At 48.3% G+C, this 27,259-nt stretch overlaps 1 protein-coding gene across 2 annotated transcripts in view; it reads right to left on the bottom strand.

Moving 5' to 3' along the window:
- pcdh7b (protocadherin 7b) overlaps positions 1-26,986 on the bottom strand; it is a 107,450-nt gene extending 80,464 nt beyond the window's left edge. For both annotated transcript variants that reach the window (XM_067261805.1, XM_067261804.1), the window contains exon 1: positions 23,611-26,986. In XM_067261805.1, coding sequence (XP_067117906.1) covers positions 23,611-26,703 — 3,093 coding nt within the window. In that variant the 5' untranslated portion in view covers positions 26,704-26,986. The remainder of the gene's footprint in view (positions 1-23,610) is intronic.
- Between the last annotated feature and the right edge of the window lie 273 nt (positions 26,987-27,259).

The raw sequence follows: 27,259 nt of genomic DNA on the forward strand, positions 1-27,259 counted from the left end.
CAATCACTTTTTTGCGGGACGTACTGTATCAGAAGTTCTAGTATGGTCTGGACACCCACTTCACACGGCGTTTGATCGCACACTCACAGCGCCGCGACAACCCGCTGGCACAAAGCGATGGGAAGGGGAGCCTAAGGTCAAAATGGCACTCAGGATTCCACATGCTTTCATTTCGAAAAACGACCTCCACCAAACCACCCACCTGTCTTTGAACCTAGATTAAAAGGCCGTCAAAGAGAGAGAGAAAATGAGTGAAAGCAAGGGAAGGTAAAAAGAAAAAAAGAAAAGAAAAAAGGTTGAAAAGATAAAGAGATCGAAAAAAGTTCTGCTGAATGTGTGCCCTGAGACAAAAAAAAAAATTACGGAAAAAAATCCTTAACTGTCATAGCTCGGTGTCATTGGGACGCCTCTAAAGTCTGTAAAAGGAATGGGTAATTGGGCCTGAGATGAGAGACGGCGTGGGTCTAAAGAGGCGTCATGGCGGTTGGCTGTGCCGCGTGCGTCCATCCTGCACCCTCTGGCTCTTGAAGCTGGGCTTCACCATTTAGAGGCCCTGCCTGCCTGCCTGCCTGCCTGCCTGCCTGCCTGCCTGCCTGCCTGCCTGCCTGCCTGCCTGGGTGATGCTGCTTTGTCTACGAAAAAAGGTATTGATGGCAAAAGAAGAGGGGAGAAGCGATGGCTCATCTCTTGTTCCTCTGGTCTCGCAGAAAAAAAAAAGCTAAGAGAAAAATGTCAGGCCTACCCTCGCTGACACGACCACCACCATGACCACCACTCACGTCCAGAAGAAGGCAAGGAATTGAGATTTGGGGTGAGGGGCATTTTATAGTTACAGTAACCAGTAATCCAGTCATCTTAAGGGTTAGGGTTGGGGTCGCTATCATCGCTTCACCACTCTTCCACAGTGTCACAAAGGCCCCACAAGAAAAGAAAAAAAAATTGCCCCCAAAGCCACCCACTGAAGATAAAAGGAAATTCATGGAATCTTCTAGAAAAAGCCACAGCAGGGGTGTCTTAAAAAAGGCAAAAGGCGAAAAATAAAAAACGGGCAATAACTCTCTGATGTGATGGGCCATTCTGGGCTATTCAGCGAATGTCAACTTAACCGCAGACAAGGCCTGGCCTCGCGTCTCCGGTGTGACAATACGAAGGTCGTCGACTCATTTCTAAGCCCCCTTCTTTAATTTCCCCGCGCTATCAGTAGCGAGGGGTCGGCTCCTCCGAGCGGAGGCATTGGGAGGCCCAGGTGGATCAAAGAGCGTGCCTGAGCGAGCGCTTCACTTCAAAGGGGATGGCTCGCGAGTGTGAAGGGGGGGGGGGAGCGGGACCTAGGCTAACCTATTGAGTGCAGCGGAGCTGGTAGACTCGCAGGGGGTGGAGGGAGGGGATGGATGAAGCGATGATTGTGGCCTGCACACTATCCCACTATCCCAGCCCGGTTTGTGTCGAGATGCGTCGAAATAAAAACCTGTCGTCTCCCTTTCTTTGATCATAGATTCCATTTGGCCACAGCTCGGCTGGCGTTGAAGGAGGTTGTGGTTGGCCGCGCACCGCCGCTCTTTCATACGCCGAAACAAAGCTGTTTTCTTTCAAGTCGATGATACACGAGGATAGATATAGTATCGTTTCATTGTGGCTGGCCCAGAAGACAGTTAAATAATTAGGAGCGTCCTCATTATTTGGAGGGAAAAGGAAATCTCAAGACAACCTGATTCTTGAGCAATGGCTGTGAACTACACTTGTCAGTCCCATAACACAGCTGAGTGGTAAAGTGACGACCCGGCAGTTCTCCTGATTCCTGAAGTTCCCATAATTCATGTTGTTCTTGGACCCCGGCGACATTGCTCTGACACAAACGTCCAAACAATGGAATTCCCAAACGATGATGGAACGTCTTATTAACTATTAAACTGTACATTAAAACTGTGGCTGTTACATAAAAACACCTCAGCCCTGCCAAGTCGCGCTCCGAACGTCAGCCAAAACAAAGTAGCTCATCACATAAAACATGCTGCGATAAATATTTCACACTAAAACAGATGATACATGACAACCACATGAGATTGGGTTTTAATCTTGAAAGAATCGGGTTGGCCGAGGTAACACCGACATTGAAATATGCACCTCTACAGTCCGATGACTATATTTAGTCATCCTGCTTCAACCAGATGGTATATAGCAGTTTAATAAGGTTATAAAAAACAAAATGGAGGTGTTTCACAAAAAACTAACTGGGGGTTAAACGACCACGCTGCCAGGGACATTGAAACGTCTGTAGAATGGTCATCTTTACCTTAAAACGTTGAGCCATTTGGGAGACCTACGGGGTGTGCATGTGTGTGCATGCATGTTTGGTGGAGGAATCAACAGATATATTACCCAAGCCGTGGGTGGTGAGACATGCATCGGTGTACTAATGTTAACCCAACCAATTGTGTCTCCATCACAATACAGGCACACTCTCCCACGACACCGTGTGTCCTGTCAACAACGGAGAGAGAAGATGTACAAGGCGATATGGTCTGTGTGTGTCGTTTGTATTTTTTGGCAGTGCATCCAGCACCCTCAGCTTTGTGTCCCTGACACGCGTGTAGGTTCCCCGAGCCTTCTCCGCGGTGCCATGTCATGATCAATTTACCGCCGAGCGCGTGACGCCTTCCAACGCTTCTGAGGATGTGGGGGGGGGGGGGGGGGGAGGGGGCGGGGGGGGGGGGGGGGGGGGGCTACTTTTGTGAGCAATCCCGGCCTGCCTCAGTCTGCCTCGGGGGAGAAAACAGCCTTCCTGTCAGCCCAGTTGTCTTCTTGACCACAACGGAATTTCGTTTCTGCTTTGCCTACCGATTCCAAGCAAATGTATGAGCGGGAGGGGGGTGTTTTGGTGTATGTGTGTGTGGGGAGGGGAGGGGAGGGGGGGTGAGGGTAATCATAAGATTGCTATCTCTGCAAACAGATGCTGTGCAGGGTGAGTTGAGCTTTCATAAAAAGACATCTCTCTGGATTGGTTTAATGTGGTGTCTTTTGGAGTTTCGGCTGTTTGAAAGCCAAAGGTGGTTCTCAGTGGATGTCTGTAGCTTTTGTAAGACTTGGGGCTCTGCAAGTAAAAGGCCTTGAAAAGAAAAAATTGTATATATATTTTTTTCACACATAAAAGTCAGCTTTTGGTCCACAGTATGTAATGCCGTGTGTGTGTGTGTGCGTGTGTGTGTGCGTGTGCGCGTGTCCGCACAGAGAGCCTGCTGCCCGGGGAGAGTTATGAAACTGCTTGAGGAGAACGGGCTCAATTAGAGCTAATTTGTTTCAGGGGCCCAGAGAAACGGAGCGCCTCAATCCAGCTCTGGAGTAAGTGTGTGTGTGTGTGTGTGTGTGGTGGAAAGTGTGTGTATAAAGAGGGGCATGACATCTCAACGTTCTCAAGATATAGCCGCGCGCAAGGGACGAGGCAGCTCAACACCTAACAGGGGCCTCGCTCAAACCCCTCAGATCCCCGAAGGCCGTTAAAGTGAAATGGATACCTCACACACACACACACGTGTCACCATTGTCACTCAGCATGATGCCCTCTTACACTGTCACCTCAATAGGCAATTCACAGACTCAATAAAATAACAACATTGGAAAAAGGAAAATTGACCCTCCTGGGCCCCTATCCCACTCCCCACACAACCGCCCACCAGATGAAACACACCACAGAAACCATTTGAAATTCAAAATCATGCCATCAGCTGTAATGCCACAGCGAGCGTGCTCAATGCGTGGTCCGCACATGCTTGCCCCGCGTGGAGACGCAGTATAGCTTCTGGCTGGGCTAGCTATAGAACCACCCACTGCGTAGGTGAGCTAGCTTATTAACTCAGGGGCCTAGCAGCAGTCATCCAACCTGCTTTGTATGTGTGACACGCTTTATCTTCCTCCCCTCCCACCCGCTCTCACTCTCTCTGTCTCTCTTTCTTTTTGACTCCCCACCTCTCTCTCTCTCTTTCAATCCCACACCCCTCTGCTCTCCCCCCACCTTGCCCCTCTCCCTCCATCTCTCTCTCCCAGCACTTTCCGTCCCCCATTTCTCTCTCGTTATTTGACTCCCGCTCCCCCTGTGTCCCTTCTACTCCGTGTCAGCATCTCACCTCTCTCCCTCCATCTCTGTTTAACCAGCTCAGAGTGATCAAGCTGGCCACCTGGAGCTACTCTATCCTGTCCTGCCGTGGAGACTTACATAGCTTTCCTCCCTTTACCCCTTGTCTAATTGAATAATGCATTGTTGTATAAAAAAATCCACATTAAAAGCCTTCTACGGAGGAAAATGCTGAGGCCCACACATTTCCCGCATGCTGAATCAAGTTAATGTATTCGGTTACCTTCCGTAATGAACTGAAAATGAGACCTGACCGATGGGGTCCAATTTGTGTGTGGCTGGGGCCACACCATACTACTGCTCACATTACGTGAGGGGTGTTTAAGGTGGGCAGGTGTCTCTGTGTGATATATACGTATATATACTGTATTACTATCATTATAAAATAGGTAGCTCAAAGCAAGCAATCTGATTGGTTCATAGTAGTGCTATGTATGCAGGTAGACATATATACTAATATATATACAGACAGATCACTACTAGTATATAGACGTCCAGTTCATTTGCACAATTCAGTATCACTGTGTTAGCCTAACAAGTATGATAGTCAGTGAGATAGCAAACAAAGTTAGCTAGATAACAAACTTGAAAGATTTGAGGTTAACTTTCTGAACATTATAATTTATGAATACAAACCGGAGAGTCTATTACTATTGTTACACACATATCAATGGCCTGTCATGAGCTCTTGCTTGAATATACAGTGTATATACACATGTACTTGATTGTATTCACATAAAGTAACAAAGAAAGCCTGTGACAAAGAATGTCAAAGAGAAAGCTATGTTAACCAATGGAAAATAACCAAACCCAATAACAAATTGTTTGTTTCCATAGTTACTGCTTGATATAACACGTTTACTTTCAGTGTTCATATAATAAAGCACACTGATTTAGAAGAAAAAAAAGAGAATGGAAAATGGATGTCGAAAAAGCAAAAGTCTGTAGGAAAAAATACCTTATTTGGGCTTTTGAAGGGCAAGTCAAAAGTTCAGCCAAACAAGATGTTTGAAAGTAATCGTTTACATGAGCTCACAGACGGCTGTATTTTACTGATCATTTGTCTAGAACATGAATACCAGACTGTGTTCTTCCAAACAGCAGAACTTGAATTATGAATGGGTGTACAGGCCAAGTATGCCTAGTTCTAGTCGAATTAAGATACCATCATCAAAGGTGTGATGTTATTTTGTGTCATCCGAGCTTCAGAGAAATGTGAGCATCTTTGGGCTCGGCCAGAGTCTGAGTCAACGGGTTCATGGTGAGGTTGTGACTTCAGGGTTTCAGCTAATCTCGCTTCTCTCTGCAGAAACCACTCAATTTGTCAAGCTAACTCCACAAAGTGCGTTTAGCACCAGACATGTTTTCACTGTTAAATTTTTTCCTACCTCACTTTCTCAATCTACAATAAGACACATGAGAAAACAAACTTTATTGTACCAATAAAGTTTGGTTATGGAATGAACTTTTGGGTGTCTGTGCTTCATTTGTCATTTTCAATTCACCTCCACAGATAGAAATAACATGTTTTTAGTCATTTGAGACTGATAGTAGCTAGTATATTTTGTGTAACATAAAGAACAATAATCTTGTTTTGTTTAAAAGGGAATGCTCTTTCTTAAGACACAGAACCGTAGCACACAGTTAGAGGACACATACCAGACACACACAGGCATGTAGATATACACGTACACTACAAGATTGATACATATCAATACCTTATCAATCATTCCTCCAAGACACAAAACAGCCTAGTGCTTGTTTACGTAGAGCTATCGTACAGATGTCCCCTGACATTTTAACACCTGCAAACACACAAAATCATTACTAGTACAATGCATAATACATGCTTTCTCAGGTGCAACTCTTCAACACGAAAGGATCAAATATGAACTCTCTCTCTCTCTTGAAATGCAACAGATATTGTATTTTTTTGAAGAGTTTCTAGTGCTGTGTGGCATGTCTTTCCTTAGAGTTGGAAGTTGGAGGTGATTTTGTAAGGTTGGATTCCTGATTCAAGACCAATCCAAGGCTGGGTACTCTACAAAGGCCACCTCGGTTGAGGCTTCACTATTTTTGTCCACCACGTGTGTTACCTTGAATCTTCACACACGAGCATAGCACAAACACTCATGTTCATGGCCATGTCCGTACAGAGTTGAACATTTCACTTTGGCAAACTACTCACATCACTACTAGCCTTAAAACATGGTGCTAATAATTCAGCACAATTGTTGCTCACCTTCTCCATGAATCTATTGGTTTATTTACATAGAAATCCCTCATTTCCATTTTGCCTCTCAACACATCCCTGGGGAGATGAAAAAGTAGGTTTGTGCTACTTTATTACAACAACTGTAATTGTATACTATGCTTAATGATATTATTTTGTTTTGTGCTTCTTTTAACGAGTAGCTTGTTTGACTCTGTAATTAGCAATCACAGAGAAGACTATCAGAAGACTTCAAATACTTGTTTTTTGTTGTTTTTCTGTTGATTCTCTCTCGTCTTTCCCTTGGGGGCTAGGAGCCTGGTACACAACCTGATTGCATGCGCAGAGTGTCACCACCGAGGGGACGTGTTTTGCAATCGTTTTTGTCAGGTTTGTCTTCCTGTTCCTCAGAGTGACTCGTGTCTTTTGAGTCGCCCTTCTCCGACCTTTCGGAAGGTGTCACTGTCTCACTTGCGCGCGTACTAATGCACACACGCACACACAAATTGCAATATATGCCGGGACGTTCATGCCCCCACACATGCAACCCTGCCATTAATCGCAGCCTTGTCCAGAGATGCGTGGGTGCGTGTGAGAGAGGACTGGTGGGTTTGAGACTGTACAGAAGCACAGCAGTTGTTATTGTTTGAACATTGCTTCTTTCATCCCATTGTAGTGGGAATCCCTGTGTGCAGGCATTGTGAGGCATTCAAAAGCACTCCGTGACCATGTTCAAGGTTTAATCCACCTCTCACTGGAGCAAGGTAACATCAGTGGGTGGTCAGGGTCTTGGATTTGATGATGTGGACTACCCTGGCAAGCGCACTGTCATAACATAAATAAAAAAACATTGCCTGGAGCTGGCACCGTCACACGTTGATCGTTCTACCTTTCGAGAGCTGGTATCTACCTCTCTTATCGCCGCTATTCGTGCCGTACCTTGCTCGTTTTCTCTTTCGTTCCCTCCCTCGCTTGTTCTCTTCCCCCGTGAAGGAGCGTGGAGATAAGTGTGTGGGGGGGGGGCAGCTCTGAGCTCAGACAGCTGGTCCTGTAGGAGATGTTTTGGCCCGGCTCACTGTTTGTGTTAAACTGGCTTCTCTCCACGGTAGGAGCGAAAAGAGTATCAAAGACTAGAAAAAAAGAAGAGAATATACATATATAATCTCCTTTGGGAGATTATCTGCCGATTGACTGGCCAGGAATTTCCCAATAAACACATAGACATAAAGAAAAACACACTGCGAAACCTATCCCTCTTTTCACTGTTTCTGTATCTCCACACCCCCCCGCCCCCCTATGTCTTTTTCTCCTACAATGTGTAACTAGGAGTTCTCGTTAACACCTTGGAACATAGGCGCCGTGCGTGTCAGAGGCTTCGGAATCCATGCATCGTACACTCACATCAAGCCTCGCACTGACGCATCTGCTACACGCCTCGTTCCGCGAGAGAAGAAGACAAAGAAAGTTTCGAAAAGGGAACGAGCGAAACGAGGGATGAAAGCCAATTCTTCGGCGAACGACTTCTCAGGGAAAGAGTTAGCAGGGAGGGTGCAATGGAAAGACTGACAATATGTTTGCCTTGGAAAGAGAAAGCGGTAACGAATGGCCCCAGAGCTGGTGGAGTTCCCCCTCTATCTCACGCTGTAGCGTCTGATGATGCCTGACCCTGAGGCCTGGCAACCGTCTGAGGTAGACAGGGGTCACCTAGACGGGGCACGGGGGAGTGAGGAGTCAGAGGAGAGCCAGGTGCTCTTTATAAGCACTCCCATGAGACACGGAGGGGGCCTAAGGCTTGTTTGAATAACAGTCCAATAAGAATGCCTGTTGTTTATCCGACATTGATCCCCCCCCCCCCCCTCCTACGTTTCCCACAAGGCTACGGCGAGGGAACAGTCCTGTCATCAGTGACAGCCATTACAGGAAATCCATATGTAATATCTTCCTCGTTATGAGGGCCTGTAAAAACACACATCAGTAACACAGACAACAAAATGAGAGTCTACAAGGAGAAGTATAACACGTTAGGTTTCGCCCCGTTTTTGACAGATTCGTCTGCCCTGGATAAGATTGGATACAAAATTTGCTTTTGATCAGTGTGAACGAAAATCCCAGTTCTTATTCCTGGGATATATTTGAAAATCACAAATATATTTGAGGCACATTGCAGCATATCTAATTTCCAACAGCGATGTAAGAGAGGAATGCTCCTTTACGTATACCAAGACTTGCAAAGCAGCGGGGGTATCCAACCAGCCATTCCACAGAAGAAAAGGGAGATGCATTCAAAGACCAAAAAACTTCAATGCGCCATCTCCATGCTCGTCTTACGTCAACCCCACCCCCCTAAACCCCACCCCCAATCATTCGCCAACGCACTTTTCTGTGTATGTGTGTGCATATACACCGCATATACTATGTATATTTATATATATATACTGTGTATATGAGAGAGAGAGAGAGAGAGAGAGAGAGAGAGAGAGAGAGAGAGAGAGAGAGAGAGAGAGTGTAGATGTATACATATCTCTGATCTATACATAGTAACAAGGGGGCACAGAAGTCATTTTGCCAGTGATGAACCAGTGACCTGGCTGCTACTGAATTTAGAGCCATGCCTTGTCCTGAGGGAAGAGTCTTCTTTTAGGATAGAATGGCAAGCATGACCCTCATCTGCTGGTTTGTCACCTCACACTAATTGAATCGAGCAGCTGAGTAGGAAAGTGGGTGCGTGTGTGTGGCTCTGTGGGTGCATGTGTGTGTGTGGCTCTGTGGGTGCATGTGTGTGTGTGTGTGTGTGTGTGTGTGTGTGTGTGTGTGTGTGTGTGTGTGTGTGTGTGGCTCTGTGTGTGTGTGTGTGGTTGAAAGATTTCATTCATCCGAGTTTAGGATCGTTTAGTACGAGGTGTCCTCTCTTTGCCTGGACATCACTCTGGATCTGGCCCCACCCTAGCAGCAATACACACTCCACACACACACACACACGCCCACACACAGACAGACACGCATAGCAGCCTAAAGCACCAGGGGCGAGTTACATAATTCAACAAATAACTCCTTCCTTAAGTCATAAGCATCACTTTCAAAAATATCTCCTAAGATCTTTTCCCAGCAGTCCCCAGGACTTTCCCAGGGAAATGATGTATTATGAATGTCTTCCCTCTCTAAAACTCTAATTCCTAAGTATATTCTGATGCATGGATTTAATTAAAAACGGCGGAATAAACATTAAAAATGTATGCTTGGAAATTGCCCCCAGTGCTTACTTGATTTCCTCCAACCCTTTTAATATAAAGAAACAATGTTTAAATACAGTTTTGTTTCCTCCCAGGCATTAATTAGAGTAAGATACTGAGGAGTTCTGCCTTGTACTCACCAAAGACCTGATAAGACATCAGAGAGCGGAGGCTCAAGCCCCGTGCTGGGCATTACGTAACAAGCTCACTGTCACCACGACCTGACAGGGTTTGACCAAGGCAGTGCTAAGCACCGTGTACCGATTAGTACACTGGGAACTGTGTTGCGACCGAGGCGGAAGGGGGAGAGGAGAAGATTCCCTAATTGCCAAATCCAGGGCAGATGTTTTATGCGAAGATGCTAGGTGAGATAGGGAGGGGGGGGGGGGGGGGGGGAGGGCTCGTGTGACAGTCTACTTTAGGTCGCGCCAGCGAGTTCCTCAGATACCTCCGTATTTGAACAAACACACATGTAAGCAGGACTCAGTCGGGGTCATAGGAGCACAGACACAAGTGTAGGCTTGTTCTGGTTAAATGGCTTTTCACCACCAAATCCTCGCAGCCCTGGGGCAAGTCCCGGTGTTTTCTTTGGGGAACAGGGAGGGAATACCATGAGAGGTATCCCGGGAATGTCTCCCGGCTTCCTCCCCAAGTGGCAGCTCTTTCCTCCCTGGCTGCTGGGATAGGCAGAGCCCCGCCCCTGCTGATCCCGGCAGAGCCACATCAAACGCACACCGAACAGGCAGCGGCTACACAGGGATCTGGGGCCCCCGAAATGTGGCAGCCGATACAGCAATTTGGAAAGGAACAAAAGCAAACACACCTAAAGCCAGCATTATGGGTTTAAGCTTGAAATAACCACTGAGCGCTTGGAGCCAATCGGAAAGGGGCGGGGGGTTGACGTTTGTGTGTGTGTGTGTGTGAGAGAGAATGAGACAGAGGGGTTAAGGGATAGAAAGCAAGTGATTATATGGGAGAGAAAACCAGAGAGATGGGGAACACCAAGGTATAGGAGGTGAGTGGAGCAAATGAGTGGGAGGGAGAGAGAGAGAGGTGGAGGGAGAGAGAAAGCGAGAGAGAGACATTGACAGAGATAGAGAGAGAGAGAGAGAGAGAGAGAGAGAGAGAGAGAGAGGGGGAGGGATGTTGACACAAGCGACACGGCAACTGCACACAGCTATTTTTCACGCTCCTGCCTCTGTATCTGCACACCATTCCAACGCACGCAGAGCCTCGAGCAGCCTTCCAGCCCCCCTAGTTTCATCATTTCTCAAACCTGTCACTTCCTTTTGTGACTGGTGCAGTGTGAGGGAAGGAGCTTTATGTTGTAACAACTACAGTTGTTGTTGTTGTTGGCGTCGAGCGAGAATGTGAACATGCGGCGGTTTGGCGCGTCTTCGCCGGTTGTTCCCACAATGCCTCGCTCTCGGGGGGGGGTGGGGGGCGCAACCCCCGACAAGGCTTGGAAAACGATTTGGACAAGTGGGTTCACCTTTGGCAGCCACACTGAGACATATATGTGGCTGTTGAGCGGGAAAGCGGGTCCGAGGAATGGAGGCCAGGAACCTTGGACGCGACTCGGAACGCTGCAGCAGAAGTTGTGATACATAATCGACGTGCATGATCGTGATGAAAACATGCCCTTCTCCAGTTGCTTGGAATTCCAAGGTGTCATTTCTCTTTCTTTCTTTCTTTCTTTCTTTCTCTCTCTCTCTCTCTCTCTCTCTCTCTCTCTCTCTCTCTCTCTCTCTCTCTCTCTCTCTCTTTCCTTTTTCTCTCCTCCTCCTTGCCTTCCCTTGTAAAAGGGCGGCGCACTCCTTCGACACCTCCCTTGTGTTGATGAAAACGCCTCAGCCGCCGTCTCTCCCTCTCTGTCAGAGGTAGGTGTTGAGGCGCTACGCGCCGAAGCTATAAAAAAAACTACAGGCATTTTGAATTCCGTCAACGCCGACTGGGGTGGGACCTAGCACGGTCCCAGCCCCGGGAACATCTTGCGCACACACACACACACACACACACACACACACAAACTCAGTCTAAATCCCTGCCCGGAGTGTTCATTTTGAGTTTCAACTTGGCGACAGACAGGCCTGGAGACGGAGTTGGGGCTAGTAATCAAAAAGCAGACGGACACACACACACACACATACACACTCTTTTCTTTCACTACCTGCAGCTTCCACTGCTGACAACCAGGACCCAGAACAGCCTTCTAATCTAGAAGGCACATAGAGTATACACCAGACTGCATGTATTCTGCAGTATATGGCGTGCATTGATATTGAGTGCAGTATATGGCGGTAATATGAGGGCCTATGGTAGATGCCTAAGTTTTACTGTTGTACCTCGTATGCAAATCTATTGTTTACCTCACGTGACTCTACAAGATGACAGTCATTGCGATGAAAATATGTTTTGAGGTCAGCTGCTAGTAACAAATGCATGCTTCTACCCCAACAGACACAGACTCACACATAAACACACACACACACACACACAGAGAAACAGGAAAAACACCTCATTCCTAGTTAATGCGTTTCTTCCCGTCCTACCAGTTCCTGTCACACACAACAGCACTGTGATGTACGATGATCTGTATTCCTGTCAGCACAGTCGGACGTTTAACGTGCCACTGCAGACAGATGAGGGTGTGTGACAACTCCCCTCCCCCCACACACAAACACGCACGCAGCTCTCCGAGTCTGAGTAAATGTTTACAGCGCGTAGCCCCTATTTGATCGGAGACACGGATGATCTGGGCCGGACCCACTCATTCATATTCTCTCTCCACTTCTCCTTAGAGAACTGGAAGGCAGGGATGAATAGGCGGCCGAACCTTTTATTAGTTTGTCGGGGAAAGCGTCCGTGTGTGTGTTTGATACCACCCGGTTCCTATGTGGATGCGTGCGCTTGATGCGCCCGACCTTTGCGGCGCGTGCCTCGTGAAGTAAGGAGGAGCTTTTGGAACGTGGGCGAATCGACGGGTCGAACCGCATCAAGCTCATGCTCCCCTTTAATCCGCCTGGGGAACACCGTGTCCATATTGCTCGTCAGACACACGTATGAGAGGTTTTGGGCTCCAAAGAGAGAAGCTGCAAAGTGGGGCAGAACCCCGCAAAAAGAAACGAAACACGGTTAACTAGCAACTGATGCAGACGAAACCCCCTCGACAATGTTTGTCCCTCAAGAGCCTCCGTGAGTTATGGTGGACAGGACCTTTTCGTGGAGACACTCATTCTCTCTGCCTCGCCTCATTGAATTTCTTGAATTAAAGGTTGAATGGGGGGTGTGGGCGCAAATGACTGCTATCCCAAAGACATGCCTCAAAGCGGGGGAGACAAGCCGGGTAAGCGGGCGTTGATCTAGGAGGGAGCAGCCCTGCCAAACGAGAGGCTCAGCTGGCTCCTCTTTGATGCGCTTTCACCCGTCCAGGTGGCTCGATAAAATCCCGAGGTCCCCCGACATGACTTTCTCACGCCCGGGATGCTGTGTTTCACCCAGCAAGAAGGCTCGACATCATGACAACGTCGAGACAGCAAAGAGGAGGGAGGGGAGGGAGGGAGGGGAACTGTTTCCAATAGTGCCAGGGAATTGAATGGACCCCAATGTGAGGAGAACTAAAGAGGTATGAGTGTGTGTGTGTGTGGGGGGGGGGGGTCTGAAGGTATTTCCATAGAAACACAGCAGTGCCGGTGGATACGGCCCACCCAGGGGTTCTGTGTAAACACTGGCGCCGTGTTCTGGTAAAGACCAAAGTCTCCCCCACCCACCCACAGCACAAACACACACATTATGCTGGCTCTTCAACCTAATTACAGTATGTGGGCACAGCTACACATGTGAAAAGGTGTAATTGCAAGGTAATGGATTGAAATGTCCTCAATTCAAGCCACCGAGGTAGACAAATAGAAAAACAGTTGAGTTGGGAAACGATGAACAGTGGTAGGACACACATCCTGGGAAGTAAATCCCTCCCCCAAAAAAATTCAACAGGGATTGGGCAGTGGGGGTGACAGGGACACAAAAGTTGAGCGATTAAACATTGAGCAACAGTCTCTCCTTATTCCATGGAGGGACCGCCGCATAAATGTCCCCCGTGCTGCCGCTTAGATCTTCGTCAGAAAGCCACTAGCCCTCGCGCGCGCGACGGGTTCGTGAGCACACCGCATACTTGTGCTCCCAGCACGCCGCCTCATTGAGAGAGCGAAGCGTGTTATTAATACCTCATAATAGAGAGATTTAATGTGACGAGGCCCACTTTGACTTGGAACCATCGGGGAGAGGCGGGCGGACAGACACAATGTTCATAACGCTGAAGAAAGTTGGGGAGGACGGAATGACCCGGATTCTGCGCCGTTATTCATTAGACTAATCATCTTATCGCCTACAGACGTGTCATTTTGATTGATATCCGTTCCTCTATGCACCCCTCCAGTCCCTCCCCCCCCCCTTCTTTCCAGACGTCGTCAAGGCCCGAAAAAAACAAGCAACAAATGGAACGTTTTCTCATTTCTACGCCTCCTTGAATTTACCCTGCTACCCCCCCCCCCCACACCCCAGGCATTCTGAACCACTGAATCTGCTGTGTAATTTACAAATGGCTATTGTTTCCCCAAGTGCTGTGTCGGTCCAGCCCTGTCTTCAACGGACCGTGGCAAACACCAGTGTATGTGGCTCTGATTATTCTTTCCCGTCTGTTCTCTTTTGTAGGATTCAAATAGGCACACAAAATGGCTGCAAAACTATCCAAGCTCTAATCTGTGGTCAACACATTGACTGTGTGGGGGTATTACTGGGGAACACAGTTGCCTGGACAGGACAGGATAAAAAGAGAGGGACAAATAACATTCAATCCCCCCCCCCCTCCCCACACACACACACCACCACCCTTTTTTCATACCCAGGAGATAAAGCTGAGAGAGAGAAAGAGAGATAGGAGTAACCATTGATGGTGAGAGAGAAAAAAGAAATTGGGCACCGCAAATCAATACCCCCAACCATATTAAATGGCTTGTTTCTCCATCTGCAGGAGAATATTTCTCTCAGAGGTAAACATTAGAGTCGAGCTGGACGACTTAGTAATTTACAACATAAACCTGGGGCTACGGGGGGTGACTTTATGGACGTAAACACTGTGAAGGCAGGCTAAATGAGGCTAGCCTAGTAGCACATAGCCCTCTCGAAGACCCACATCCATGGTGGTGTCCGGCAGCCCTCCAGTTGAGTAATGGTATGAAAAGGGCTGGGCTGCAGCAAGCCCTCTCAATCACCGCATAATTCCTCTAACGACGTGACAAGTGCTGCATACAGTAGCTGCTGGGATGATGGAGAGAGAGGGGCGAGGGAGGGCGAGTCGGAGAGAGCGAGAGAGGGAGACAGAGTGAATCAGAGAGGGAGAGAGATCGAACGAGAGCGGGCGCAAAAGAGAGAGAGAGCGAGAGCTGGGAAGGAGACGGAGAGAGGGGGGTGTGGGGGGGGGGGGGGGGCGGCGGAGTGAAGAGTGAAAATTAGCATTCCTGAAAGGCCCTGCGGGACTTCATAATGCAGTAGATTTGATAGCAGACATAGAGCCGTATCGGGGGGGGGGGCTGCTCATGAACTCCCTGGCTCTCTCCGTGACCTTCATTCTCTGGGAGGCGGTGGGTAGCAGAGAAGCCGGCTAGCTCCGCCACGGGATGACAAGATTTATAGGTGGGCTCTAATAGCAGCTCTCTGCCAGGTAAGGCCTCATCGATATAGGACCTCTCCTGCCCCTCCTCACCCGCTAATGAATATTTCTGCTAGGGTGCACACATCTCTGACAAAGATTCTTTGAGCAGGGAGAGGAGGAGAGAGGAAGAGAGATAGTGTGCGTGTGTGTTTAAGTGTGTGTGTGTGTGTGTGTGTGTGTGTGTGTGTGTGTGTGTGTGTGTGTGTGTGTGTGTGTGTGTGTGTGTGTGTGTGTGTGTGAACAAAACACACACACACACAGGCATGAAGATGGAAAGCGTATGCCCGCACATTCACATACTCTTAATCAACATGTACAGAATATATACAATAAAGAAACCCCACACTCACAAACACAAGCTTCTAAACCCCAAACAGTACACACTGGGATTTACCTACACACACACGCACACACACAGGATATTGAAACCCTCTCAGGCATGTCTGCTGTGTTTGTGCCTTGTGTGCTGGATGATGGAGAGGTTGAACTGGGGAGAACCCTGTTGCTCTCCTCTTATGCTGCATGCTCAGGAGTCCTGCACACACACACACACTCACACACAGACAACACACAGGAAAATCAGTAACCCCCTCTGTCACCAACACACACATGCGCACAAATGCACGGCCAGCAACCCTAGAGCGTGATGGATGGCTGGTGAACACTCCACCTCCTGTTCCATACACAGATCATCTCATTAAGAGCTGCGTGTTGTGGGCTTTGCCAGAAAAAGGGCTAACAGCCACATTCAAGTTGTCCTCTCCTCTCCTCCTAAGTCAAGTCCAATCCATTAGACCCACAGACAGGAGGGTCAAAGTGCATATGAATGACTGTGCCTGTTAATAAAATGCTATCCTTCAGACAAATATGCTGGGGTTTAGGACTGCATTATTTATCTTTATCTATGTCTCGTTTCTTGATCCTGCTTCTGCCGCCGGAAGATCTCTCCTGTCTTCATATTTCAACAGCTCTCTGTCAATACATAGAAGAAACTGGGAGTTGGTGCCAAAGGAGCAGGTTGTAAGTGGGAAGTAGTGTGTGTGTGTGTGTGTGTGTTGACTGATAGAGAGAGAGAGGGTGATAGAGAGAGTGAATGCAGGTGTCAGTCTAAGTGTCAGGGCCCTTAAGAAATCAATCCGATTCTGAACTCCAGGTGAAGGTTATATCTATTAAACTGGTCAGACTACAGAGTTGAACTTATCAACTTTTTGTCTGCTGTCAGCAACCTGGAAGCCACACGCACAGACACACCATGATCAGCTCGCCGGCAAACTTCCGCCGAGCTCCCTTCACTCTGTCCGTCTTCAAAATAGCATGCCAGTCAAGATGTATTTCTTTCAACCACAACAGCCTCTTCACAAACAAGTTCAGCTCCCTGCAGCGACTGATCCGATTGGTCGGCGAAATGGGCTGGTGCCACGGAGACTAAATTATGGAGCAAAGTGTCTGCCCGTTATGGCTGTTTTTCTCATTTTCATGAAGGACGTGTTTGTGTGTGTTTGAGTGTGTGTGTCTGTGCCTGTGTCTGTGTCTGTGTGTGTGTGTGACAACATCGCCGGGGTGGTTTAGATCACCCTAGACGGGGCCAGGGACCTCCAGGCAGTTCCCTTGACACCTTGGCACCATCATGTGAACACCGTTGACAGGGAGTGATTCATCTGCTGTCGCACGTTGCTCACACTTGCTCACACACACACACATACACACACACACACACACACACATAGTGGCTCACACAGAAACCTTGCAAAACACACACGCAATGCACACAGTCACACAGCGGCGTACAGAGAAAGACACCTAGCAAGGCGACCCGCATAAACGTTAAGCGACATGTACACGCCGCCCATTACCAAGTGCAATATGATAAGCATTCCTGGACGACACTACACTACATGGAAGTCTGTGTATGACGACGCAATTGTCATGAGGAGCAGCGAAGCAATTGTGCGGCCCATTGGTTCCGAGAACATAAACAAACCCAACTGTGTCTGGTCCCTGATCTTCCATGTTGACGGAGAGCCATTCCCGCTGGGTTACAGAACAGCAGAACTACTGCATTGTAGTGACATCCCTAACCAGCTAGCCAGAAATGCTACTATGCAGTCAGAGCACTACGGGGAGCGAAAATTGCGTCTCTCATCGGCTTTGAGCTGTCTGTATCAGACATTTACAGAACCTTGTGACAGCCTGAATACAAAGTGTCTCGAGATTGGCAGAGATGAACGTGAAGGACCGGAATCTGATACAGCTAAAGCGAACAGTTACCTGGCAATATAAATCCTTTATTTCCTCCAGCTCAATCTATTGCGCTTGTGGAAAATGAAATTCCATATTGAATGTCATCAAATTGAATGTACTGTAGGACTGCTGGAGATGGGACTTGGAGATGGGAGTTGTCGACATTGCCACTTACAATCAGGGGCGAGAAGAGCAATCAAGCAGCGGCTCGACTACATTTCTGACTTCTCTCTCTCTCTCTCTCTCTCTCTCTCTCTCTCTCTCCCTCTCTTTCATCCTCTTATCATGACGAATGTTACGGATGTGTCCAGGCTGATTCCGAGTTACTCAGGACTATTTCCTGCACATTCGTTCCCTGCCTCAGGTCGCAGTCACAAATGTAAGGAGAGAGGGAGGAAGAGAAATATGACTCAAGGTCTCCTTCAGCTCTGCAGTGAATAGAAGTGGCGGATTATTTACTACTCTTCGAGAGGAGGAGGAGGCTCCCTGACATTAATTTGTATGTCATATAGGGTCACAGTAGCTCCTGCAGAGCTATTAGATCATGTAAATAAAGAAGTTGCCTCCACACCTTACATTAGTACACAAAGCTCAATGTGCTTATAAACAGTCTCTCGGCGGTTAAAATGATCGTCAACAATGGAAGAAAGTATAAGGATTTGAATGGTCCTCTTTGCTCTCTCTCTCCCGTTCTCCCTCTCTCTTGTACTCTTGGTCACGGATCCTCGCCATGTCTGTCAGGCTGTCAGGTAACTCTAATCCTTAGATTAGTAATTGCCCTAAGACTGATGTATTCAAATCACCCAACTATATTCTGCGGGATTCTGCTGGCCAGTGCAATTTCACGATTATTACCTCAGACTTTCGCTGTCCTGCTTTTAAGTCTCTCTCTGTCTCTCTCTCCCTCTATCACTCTCTATGTCTCTCCCCCTCACTGTAATAATGAGGACACTTTATTCCACAGTAAAGTACAGTCAAGGGGGGATTTGAACCTGCCACTACTTGATCTGCAGCCAAATGCTCTACCACTGAGTTAAACAACATGCCCACACCACCGTGAAGTGAAATAAGCCATCCGCAACCAATTTGATCACATTAGTGTACGGTGGCAGTAAACGCACTGCACCAAGCAAATAATAATGCTAAGATTGTAAACAAACCAGCTGATCTTATTTCTCATTTGCCGTCTGACACCAGCATAAGCCCTCAACCTGGCTTCTTTGATCACTGATTTGTAGTTAGATCAAATTTGTCATCTTTGATGAGCAGCTGTTAGTCATATCTCAATCCAGTCAAGCTGCAATCCCAATTTGACCAACAGATCTTCTCTCCCTGAAGAAATTATTGAAACGGCAACAAAGTTGTCCAGCACCATTGCCAACCTACAATTACATATGTCTTCAAAACATACCAAACACCCACCTGCAATGTGTTCCCAAATGTGAAATCTGAGATACCAATCCGGGATTGTTTCACAATCTCTGCACAGCCATTTGCATGATAACAGCCAACTTGGTCTATAATGGCTGTCGTTTCCTCTGGCTGCAGAGGCGACCAGTATCAGCAACCACGGGGGAGAAACCCTGACCAAACACGATAAAGCACCAAACAGAACCTCTTATCAAGTAATTACCTTATTGAGCGCAACTGCTGACGGACCGCCTTGGTTGTTCACACAGATAAAATCGGAATCACCAACTTGGGAGCCACACTGAGCTCTGCGGCCCGAAAAACGCAAATAGTGATGAATACTTTTGGAGAGCCCGGATGCGAACATGTAGACCCCATATTGTTTGCGGACGTAGAGAGTCAGACAGATGCTACAGAAGCAAGGTCATGGAGGGTTCATCCCGATAATGAGGTCAGTTGTGGCTTCTGTGAAGTGTTTTGGTGGCTACACTCCTGTTTAGGTTCAAACAAATGAGGCCTGAAGCAAAACGGCTGATTTCCATATTGGCTGCTTCTCGCTGGATTGAGAGTGCTGGAGGGGGGTTTTGTCACATCCTGTGTTTTGGCCAACAAACACATTCCAGGTGATCCCTATTTGCATGCGGATATTGTTTGTTCGGAGATAGTGTTGCAAGGCGGGAAGATGCCATTTGCAAATAAAATGCCCGACGACTGCGCTGAGCCAGTGGCTGGGAAAGGTTGGAGAGTGGGAGGGCAACAGCTGTGCAAGACAGAGAGGTGAGAGCCTGGGATAGGGGGTGAGAGCCTGGGATAGGGGGTGAGAGCCGGGGATAGGGGGTGAGAGCCGGGGATAGGGGGTGAGAGCCGGAGAGAGGGCATCGTCCAGTCAAGCACACGGCACCGACCCCAGCCCCGAGGCAACATCAGGAGAGGCAGCCTCAGATGACCCAGTTGAGGGGTAGGTTGAGGTGTGTGTTTGTGTGTGTGTGTGTGTGTGTGGGGGGAGTGGGGGGGGGGGTTGCCTGCCCTGAGGGCCTGGTGTGACTGGGACAGATCCTCCTGGACGAATGTCTCTGCCTTGAAGGTCTTCCCACGCCAACAAAGAGCGGCTAATGTACTGGGTGTGAATGTGCTAATTAACTATCTAGTTTCAACAAACACTCCCACACCTTAGGGTTGAACAACAATGTAAAAGCAGCAATCACCCAATAGACAATGAGAATGAACATGAGAGAGAGAATCATCCAATCTGTGAAGTTTTGGCATAAATTTCAGCTTTGTCTCCCTCTTTTCTGCCCCACGACAGGTGCAGGGTGACACATTGGCTTCTCTCCTTTCATGTTCCGCCCGGTTAAACAACCTCCTAAATGTCTGATGTTCGAATAAAAAGGGAGGCTTTGCTTCGCCATTGGTTGCCTGGTTACCTGTGGTCGTGTGGTCATGTGGCCGAGCAGCGCTGTGCGTTCATTTGCAGACTTCTTTTTTTTTAGGGCCTTTTGGAAGGTAGAGGGAGAGGAGATGCAACCTGATACAAAACATTGCAGTCAATGGGCCTCTCTTTGTATCTCTCTCTCGCTTGTGTTCTCTCTTTCCACCCCAAGTCTCCAGTGAAACAGTATAAACCATTATGTGTACCACTATCAGGGCTCCCTGTCTTGAGTCTGCTTGTTTCCCTCTCACATTGAAAGATAAGGACAAATATCCGACGTCTTTTAAAGTGGGTCTTCACAAAAAGCCTGTCACAAATACCTGCATTCACTGTCAAACCGATAGACCTTTTGGTCTATGTTTAAATGTTGATTAAATAACAAACAATCAAATCCAATCAGATCAAATAAAATTTCAGGCAGAGGATTCAGCTGTGTTTGAATTACATAATGTACGAGCAAAAGCATAGGATACTTTATCCTCTTCTATTCTTCAAAAGCAGAGGAAAACTCTTAATCCCTAACCCAGACTCCCACAGTTCATAGAATACCATAGGAAGCACTGAGAACAAAATAAAGTCAGAAAAAAGGAAGAAAGAAGTAAAGAAAAAAAGGAAAAAAAGAAAAGAAATCAATAAATAAGAAATACTACTTCAGCGCAAAATAATTCTTATGAACTTGTGAAACTGAAACTAACCAAATGACTTTTAACCTGAGAATCCAGTATGCCTAGCTCCAGTGACCTTAACCGCAAGAACATGACTGGAGCCATCACCTGATCTAATAAAGAATTGCCCCTTTAAAGTCATACTCAGAGCGCACAACCCAGTAAAGGTTTAATCTCTGTAAAAAGCATCCTTGTGTGGTTATAGACAGCAATTATCTCTCCATATATCTACCTTTCACCTGAACATAAAGTGTTGACACTGAGGATTTCATTACCTCAGATTTGAGACATGTGAAAAATCCATTCAGGAATGTCTGCTTTACACAGTACGGTTGCCTCGTGTTTCTTTGAGGGGCAGTGGCTGGCCTCTAACACTGTTAGCAATTGACCATTCGTCGAGGAGGCCACACCATTGACAAGTCATCCACAGGGACACAGCCTTCATGTCCTGGCTCCCGTCGAAAAAACGCTGTGCGTGCAAAAGTAGTGTTTGGCGGTGCATCATGCCGTCGAGTGTGTCGACCATGGGCGTTTTGGTCGGGGGCTGGACATCAAACCACATGAACAAGGACCCATAAAAGCTGTCGCTGTGCGCACCGTGAGGTAAATAAAGAATTATTTAAGTGGAGAATAGCGACACACAATACATGCTGCTGCAGTGAATAGAGTGCCCTTTTAATTATGCATGAGACATCAGCAAGCAACAGCACTCCTCACACTCTGAGCACCAACACGCTGAACACACCATATTGGACGCTGTTCGAGACACAGAGACCGAATCAAGATGAACCAAAAGAGAAGAGAGCGAGTGGGGAAAAACGAGTGGGGAAATAGCAGGAGGGTAGGTATATGGGGAGTAGAGAGGATTTAAGAGGAAGGAAAAAGAATAAAAGGAAGGCAAGGAGGAACAGATGAGAGTGTACCGTATGAACAATGATTTGGAGGAGACAGAGGTATGGATTGGTGTGTTGGTGTGGGAGATGGCGATAGAGAAGAGAGAGATAGAGAGAGAGAGAGAGAGAGAGAGAGAGAGAGAGAGAGAGAGAGAGAGAGAGAGAGGATGGAACAAAAAAAAGAGGCTGAGCAAGAGAGGGAGTTAGGGTGGGAGGGAAGTTGGATTTGGAGAGAGGGAGAAATGCAGAGGCAGATATTGCGCAGCAAGGGACAGAGCAAAAGAGAGCACGGGCAACAACACAGGAGTGGATTGGAACAGAGGAGGAAATGGGAACAGATACAGGAGAGAGAAAAAAGAGGGAAATTTAAAATCAGAGGGTTTGGGGGGGGGGGGGGGGGGGAATGACAGACCAAGAAAAACAGAGAGAATCCAACCAAGTGCTGAGGGAACAGCACTTAGGAATGCACGATGAGTGGCTGCTTACACCATGTAAGAGAGTAATCAATAATGCATTAGACTGCCATAGAAAAACACATGAAACAATAGAGAAAGTGTTCTCTTCCTGGCATATGCAGATGAAAAGGCATGGCTTCATAATGTATTAACCTAGCTTCGCCTCACTTGACTCCGGCAGGGAAAATAAAGTAAAAGACCAATAATGATATGAATTGATTAATTCACACCACACTCCCGAAAATATGAATGCCCTGTCATGCCTCGAGCCGCAAAGGCCTTTTACATTGCAAATGAAAACAGAGTGGGTGATGAGGGAAGAAGAGCCAGACAGAGGTAAGGAATGCTGGAGGGAGAGCATGTGAGAAAGAAAGGAGGAAAGAGGAGGAAGACGGAGAGAAAAGAGGAGAGACAATGGTGTGAAGGAAGGATGGATCCATAAGTAAAGAAATTGGGCTAAGAGAGAGAGAGAGAGAGAGAGAGAGAGAGAGAGAGAGAGAGAGAGAGAGAGAGAGAGAGTACACTGCTGGGTTGGTGAATTGATAGAGACACGAGACACCAGTGCAGAGGAATGTTAACATGACCTGCCGGCCCAGATGTTCTTAGTCAAACCGAGGGAGCCCTGTAAAACACGACACCACAGCAAGCATTCCTAACACCGCCACTCCTTGCTACATTTTCAGCTTCCTAATTTCCCCCTTTTCCTTTGTTTCCATCACACACAAAAAAAAGAGGTAGTGTTGTTATAAAAAGTGGAGCTGGGGCTTGACCTAGCTGACGGGTGCCAAAACTTCCAAGGCCTCCCCAGGGATCAAATAACTGCAAATTAGACCCTTGTGTGAGTTGTCTGGGGCACTGCCACTAATGTGCCCAGGTCAGCAAACATGACGCCCTCCAGTCTGAAAACAAACAGGTCTCCACACTAGCACAGAAAAAAGAGAACAAAAGTGGGATAGGTGCTGCATTGAAATGCTGCGTTGAAAGGATATCCAAATGGGATATGCACATTCTCGTCTCCCCTTTCAATATTCCATGTGAATGGCACTCCAAACCAAAACAGATCCACACAACTAACTTGACACACATTAGCAGCATAAAAAGCAACATAACTACTGACACTATCCCTGTCAGACAGCATTATGATCGAGATTACGCTAAGAGGGAGGAACACACAAACACACAGTTCGAACAGAGAGGATTAGACAAAGAAAACCTTTGAAAGTCATCGAGTCTTACCTGTTTGTTGTACTTGTTGATGGTTTGACTGCTGTATTCAGAGCAGTGGTCAGATCCAAGGGAAATGTTATCTCCGGTCCCAACGAATGTGTTCGCAGGGGGCAGATCCTGTACCGCCTGGTGCTTTTTCCCGGCCGTCGGAGACTGTGGATGAAGCTGGACGGTGGGGAGAGGCGAGCTGGACTTGTAGTGCCGGGCCAGATCCGGGCTTCCGGGCCCTCCGTTCACGGAGCGGTAGCGTCCCATCCCGGGGCTGTCCGACAGCTTCTCGTTGACGCCGTCGTAGCGTTGGCCATTGGGTTTGGACGCCTCCACGGTCACGATGCTGCTGTACAGCGGCTGCTTGGACTTCTTGTTCTTCTTGTCCTTCTTGGGCTTCTTGCTCTTGTCGTGCTGCTGGGGCGTGAAGAAGTCCTCGTGGTCCTTCTTGCCCGCCTCGTAACCGTTCTTGTTCTTGGGGCGGCAGTAACGGGCCATGACCACGATGAGGATGATGAGGATGACCGTCATGATGCCCGACACCACCCCGATGACGATGCTCAGCCTCTGTTTGCCCAGGTCGTAGTTGGGGTCGCCGGCGATGTTGGTGTTGAGGGGGGTACCCAAGCTCTTGGCCACCTGGGCCTCGACCACGCTGGAGTTGGACAGGGTCTCGTTGACGTAGACGTGGACCAGGGTGGTGGTGCTCTGGGAAGGTTGGCCGCTGTCGTTCACCTGGACCACCAGCCTGTGCAGGCCGTAGTGTTTCTGCTCCAGCTTGCCCACTAAGGAGATGACCCCGCTGCCGCCGTCGATCTCAAACAACTTGAACGGGTTGCCACCGACGATGCTGTAGTTCAGGTCGGCGTTGATCCCCGTGTCCGTGTCGGTGGCCATGACGGTTCGCACCACGGTCCTGACGTTGCTGGACGGGGGGAGGAGGGTGTAAGAGCTGTTGATGGGGAAGGTAACCGTCGGGGGGTTGTCGTTCTCATCCATGACAAAGAGAGAGACCGTCGCCGTGGCCGACCTGGGCGGGTCTCCGCCATCCACCGCCTTCACGCGAAAAGTGTAGGCGGTCTTCAGCTCGCGGTCAAAGGACATGGTGGAGAAGATCGTCCCTGTGTCGTTCTCGATGGAGAAGATCTCCTCCTCCTCCTCGACGAACAGGCTCATTTGGGCGTTTTGCCCCTTGTCAGCGTCCACGACGGTCACCATGCCAACGGGGCTGTTGGGCTGCAGGTTTTCCCGGATGTAAAAGGTGAAGACGTCCTGCATGAACTTAGGCTCGTTGTCGTTCTTGTCGGACACGAGGACGACCACCGTGGCGGAGCCCTGCAGAATGGGCATGCCCTTGTCTTTGGCTATCACTTTGAACTCGTGCCTGTCGGCCTGCTCACGGTCCAAAATCATATGGACTCTGAGGTCCCCCGTGTCTTCATCGATGGAGAAAATTCCATTCACGGATGGGTCCAGAGAATAGGCGATTTCCGCATTTTTGCCACTGTCTGCATCCATGGCCGACAAGGTCATCACCCTCTCACCAGGGGCATTGTTTTCAGGGAAGACCACCTCCACAACGCTCTGGCTGAACACAGGCGGGTTGTCGTTGGTGTCCCCCACCTTGACGATGAGTGAGTTGTTGCTCGCTAAGCTAGGGCTTCCCGAGTCCACAGCAACAATGACAACGTTGTACTCCTGTATGGCCTCGTAGTCCAGCGGGGCCGAGGTATGGAGGAAGTATTTCTTTTTGTTCTGCTCCCCCTCCATCTCACTGGCCGGTTTGAGCTGGAAGGGGACGTCCCCCACCACGGTGCAGGTGACGATGCCATTCTCGCCCTGGTCACGGTCAGACACCTGGACCAAGGCTATGGGGGTGTCCACCACCACATCCTCGGCCACGTTGGCGACCCCGTCTTTGAGGAAGATGCGTCCGATTTTGCGGATCTCGATGGCGGGCACGTTGTCGTTCTCATCCTTGATGTTGAGGATCACCGTGGCCTTGTCCTTTGTGGGCGGTTGGCCGCGGTCCCGGGCCATGACGGTGAACCTCAGCTGGCTGACCTCTTCGCGGTCTATGCGGTGCAGCACGCTCAGCCAGCCCGTGCTCTCGTCCAGCCTCAGTAACCTCCTCACTGACTCCGTGGCTGCCCCGAAAACATACTCAATCTGACCGTTCACCCCCACGTCGGCGTCAAAGGCTTTCAGCTGCAGGATGGGGGCACCAGGGGAGCTGTTCTCGGGTAGGTCGGCCTCGTACACGCTCTTCTCGAAGCGTGGGCTGTTGTCATTCACGTCGGTGATCATCACCCTGAGAATGGCCTGAGAGGAGCGTGCGGGGTCACCCCCATCCCTGACGCGCAACGTGAGCTCGTAAGAGTCCCTCTGCTCCCTGTCCAGTGCCCCCTTAATGATGAGCTGGGGCTGCTTTTCGCCGTCCGTTGTATCAGCAACTTGCAGTTCAAACACACTACTTCTGCTTGCCCCCTCGTCAAATCTCCTCTTGCCTGAGAAAGAATCTCCGTTGTCCGCGCGTCCCCCGGAGCTCGAGCCCAGCCGCCTCGAGCTCTCCCCATCCTGAATAAGCTCATATCTCTCGATGCCATTTCTGCCAAAATCTCTGTCTGTGGCCGGGGGCAATAGATAAAGGGTGCCAATAGGTCTGTTCTCTTCCACAGACAAAGTCAGAACAGGTGAGGGGAATGATGGGGTGTTGTCATTTATGTCTAAAATGATTACTTTTCCTTCAAAAAGATCGACCCAGCTCTGCGCCGGTCCAATAACGGACACTTCAAAATCGATGAAACATTCATTTTCATCAAATATCATTTGGCACTGTTGTAATTTTTCACGGTCTATCCGTCGTTCATTGGTGGTCAGCTCGCCTGTAATGTTATCTATTTTGAAAAAATCTGAGCCGGACTCGAGCGTAAATGTAACCTCACCGGACCCGGCAACAATTTTGAGGTCTGCTGCTACGTTTCCTACCCTGACATCGGCGGGTCCCTCCTCGGCCAAGCGATATCGGAGCACTTGCTTAGCAGCGGGCTGATTCAGCAGCTGCAGGATGATAATACAGTAGCATAGATAGTCCACTGCGCCAGTAGTCCTCATTGTTCCACCTGAATGAATTTACTTGATTATGAAGCCTGAAATCGAATTTGTATACAAGTTCTTAGCTGAGTAGCCTATATTTTTATCTGCTAAACAATGTTCGTTTTCGGTTAGGTTTTAAGTCCTCCGTTTCAGGATGCGTGAGACTTCATTCTCCGGACGCCCTCCCACTCTGCCTCAACTGCAGTGAACAGCAAGTGCGCGGGCTATTCTCTCTGCTTTTTTGCGTTTGTATTCAATATTTTGTTCTTTTCTTATTTTAATAAAAACACATTCCGTGCAAAGCACAAATGCAACAGTCCGTGCGCTACTGTTGTAGCCTCTGTCATGAAAGCATTAGGACATGATCATGCAAATGTCCAAACAGTTTTGTCAATTCACTTCAAATTTAAATCAGTCAATTTCAGTTTGAAAACGTATCCTGGAATTGCAATTCAAATAAAGAATCATAAAAATCCTTCCTTTTTCGGTGGGGCTATCCAAGATGACTCCGTCCAAAGATATTTCCAAATACAGAATAAGAGTGATGAGACTGCCCGCACAGATTCCGAACTCT

This window comes from Osmerus mordax, chromosome 23 (assembly GCF_038355195.1).
Source record: "Osmerus mordax isolate fOsmMor3 chromosome 23, fOsmMor3.pri, whole genome shotgun sequence".
Taxonomy (NCBI): Eukaryota; Metazoa; Chordata; class Actinopteri; order Osmeriformes; family Osmeridae; genus Osmerus; species Osmerus mordax.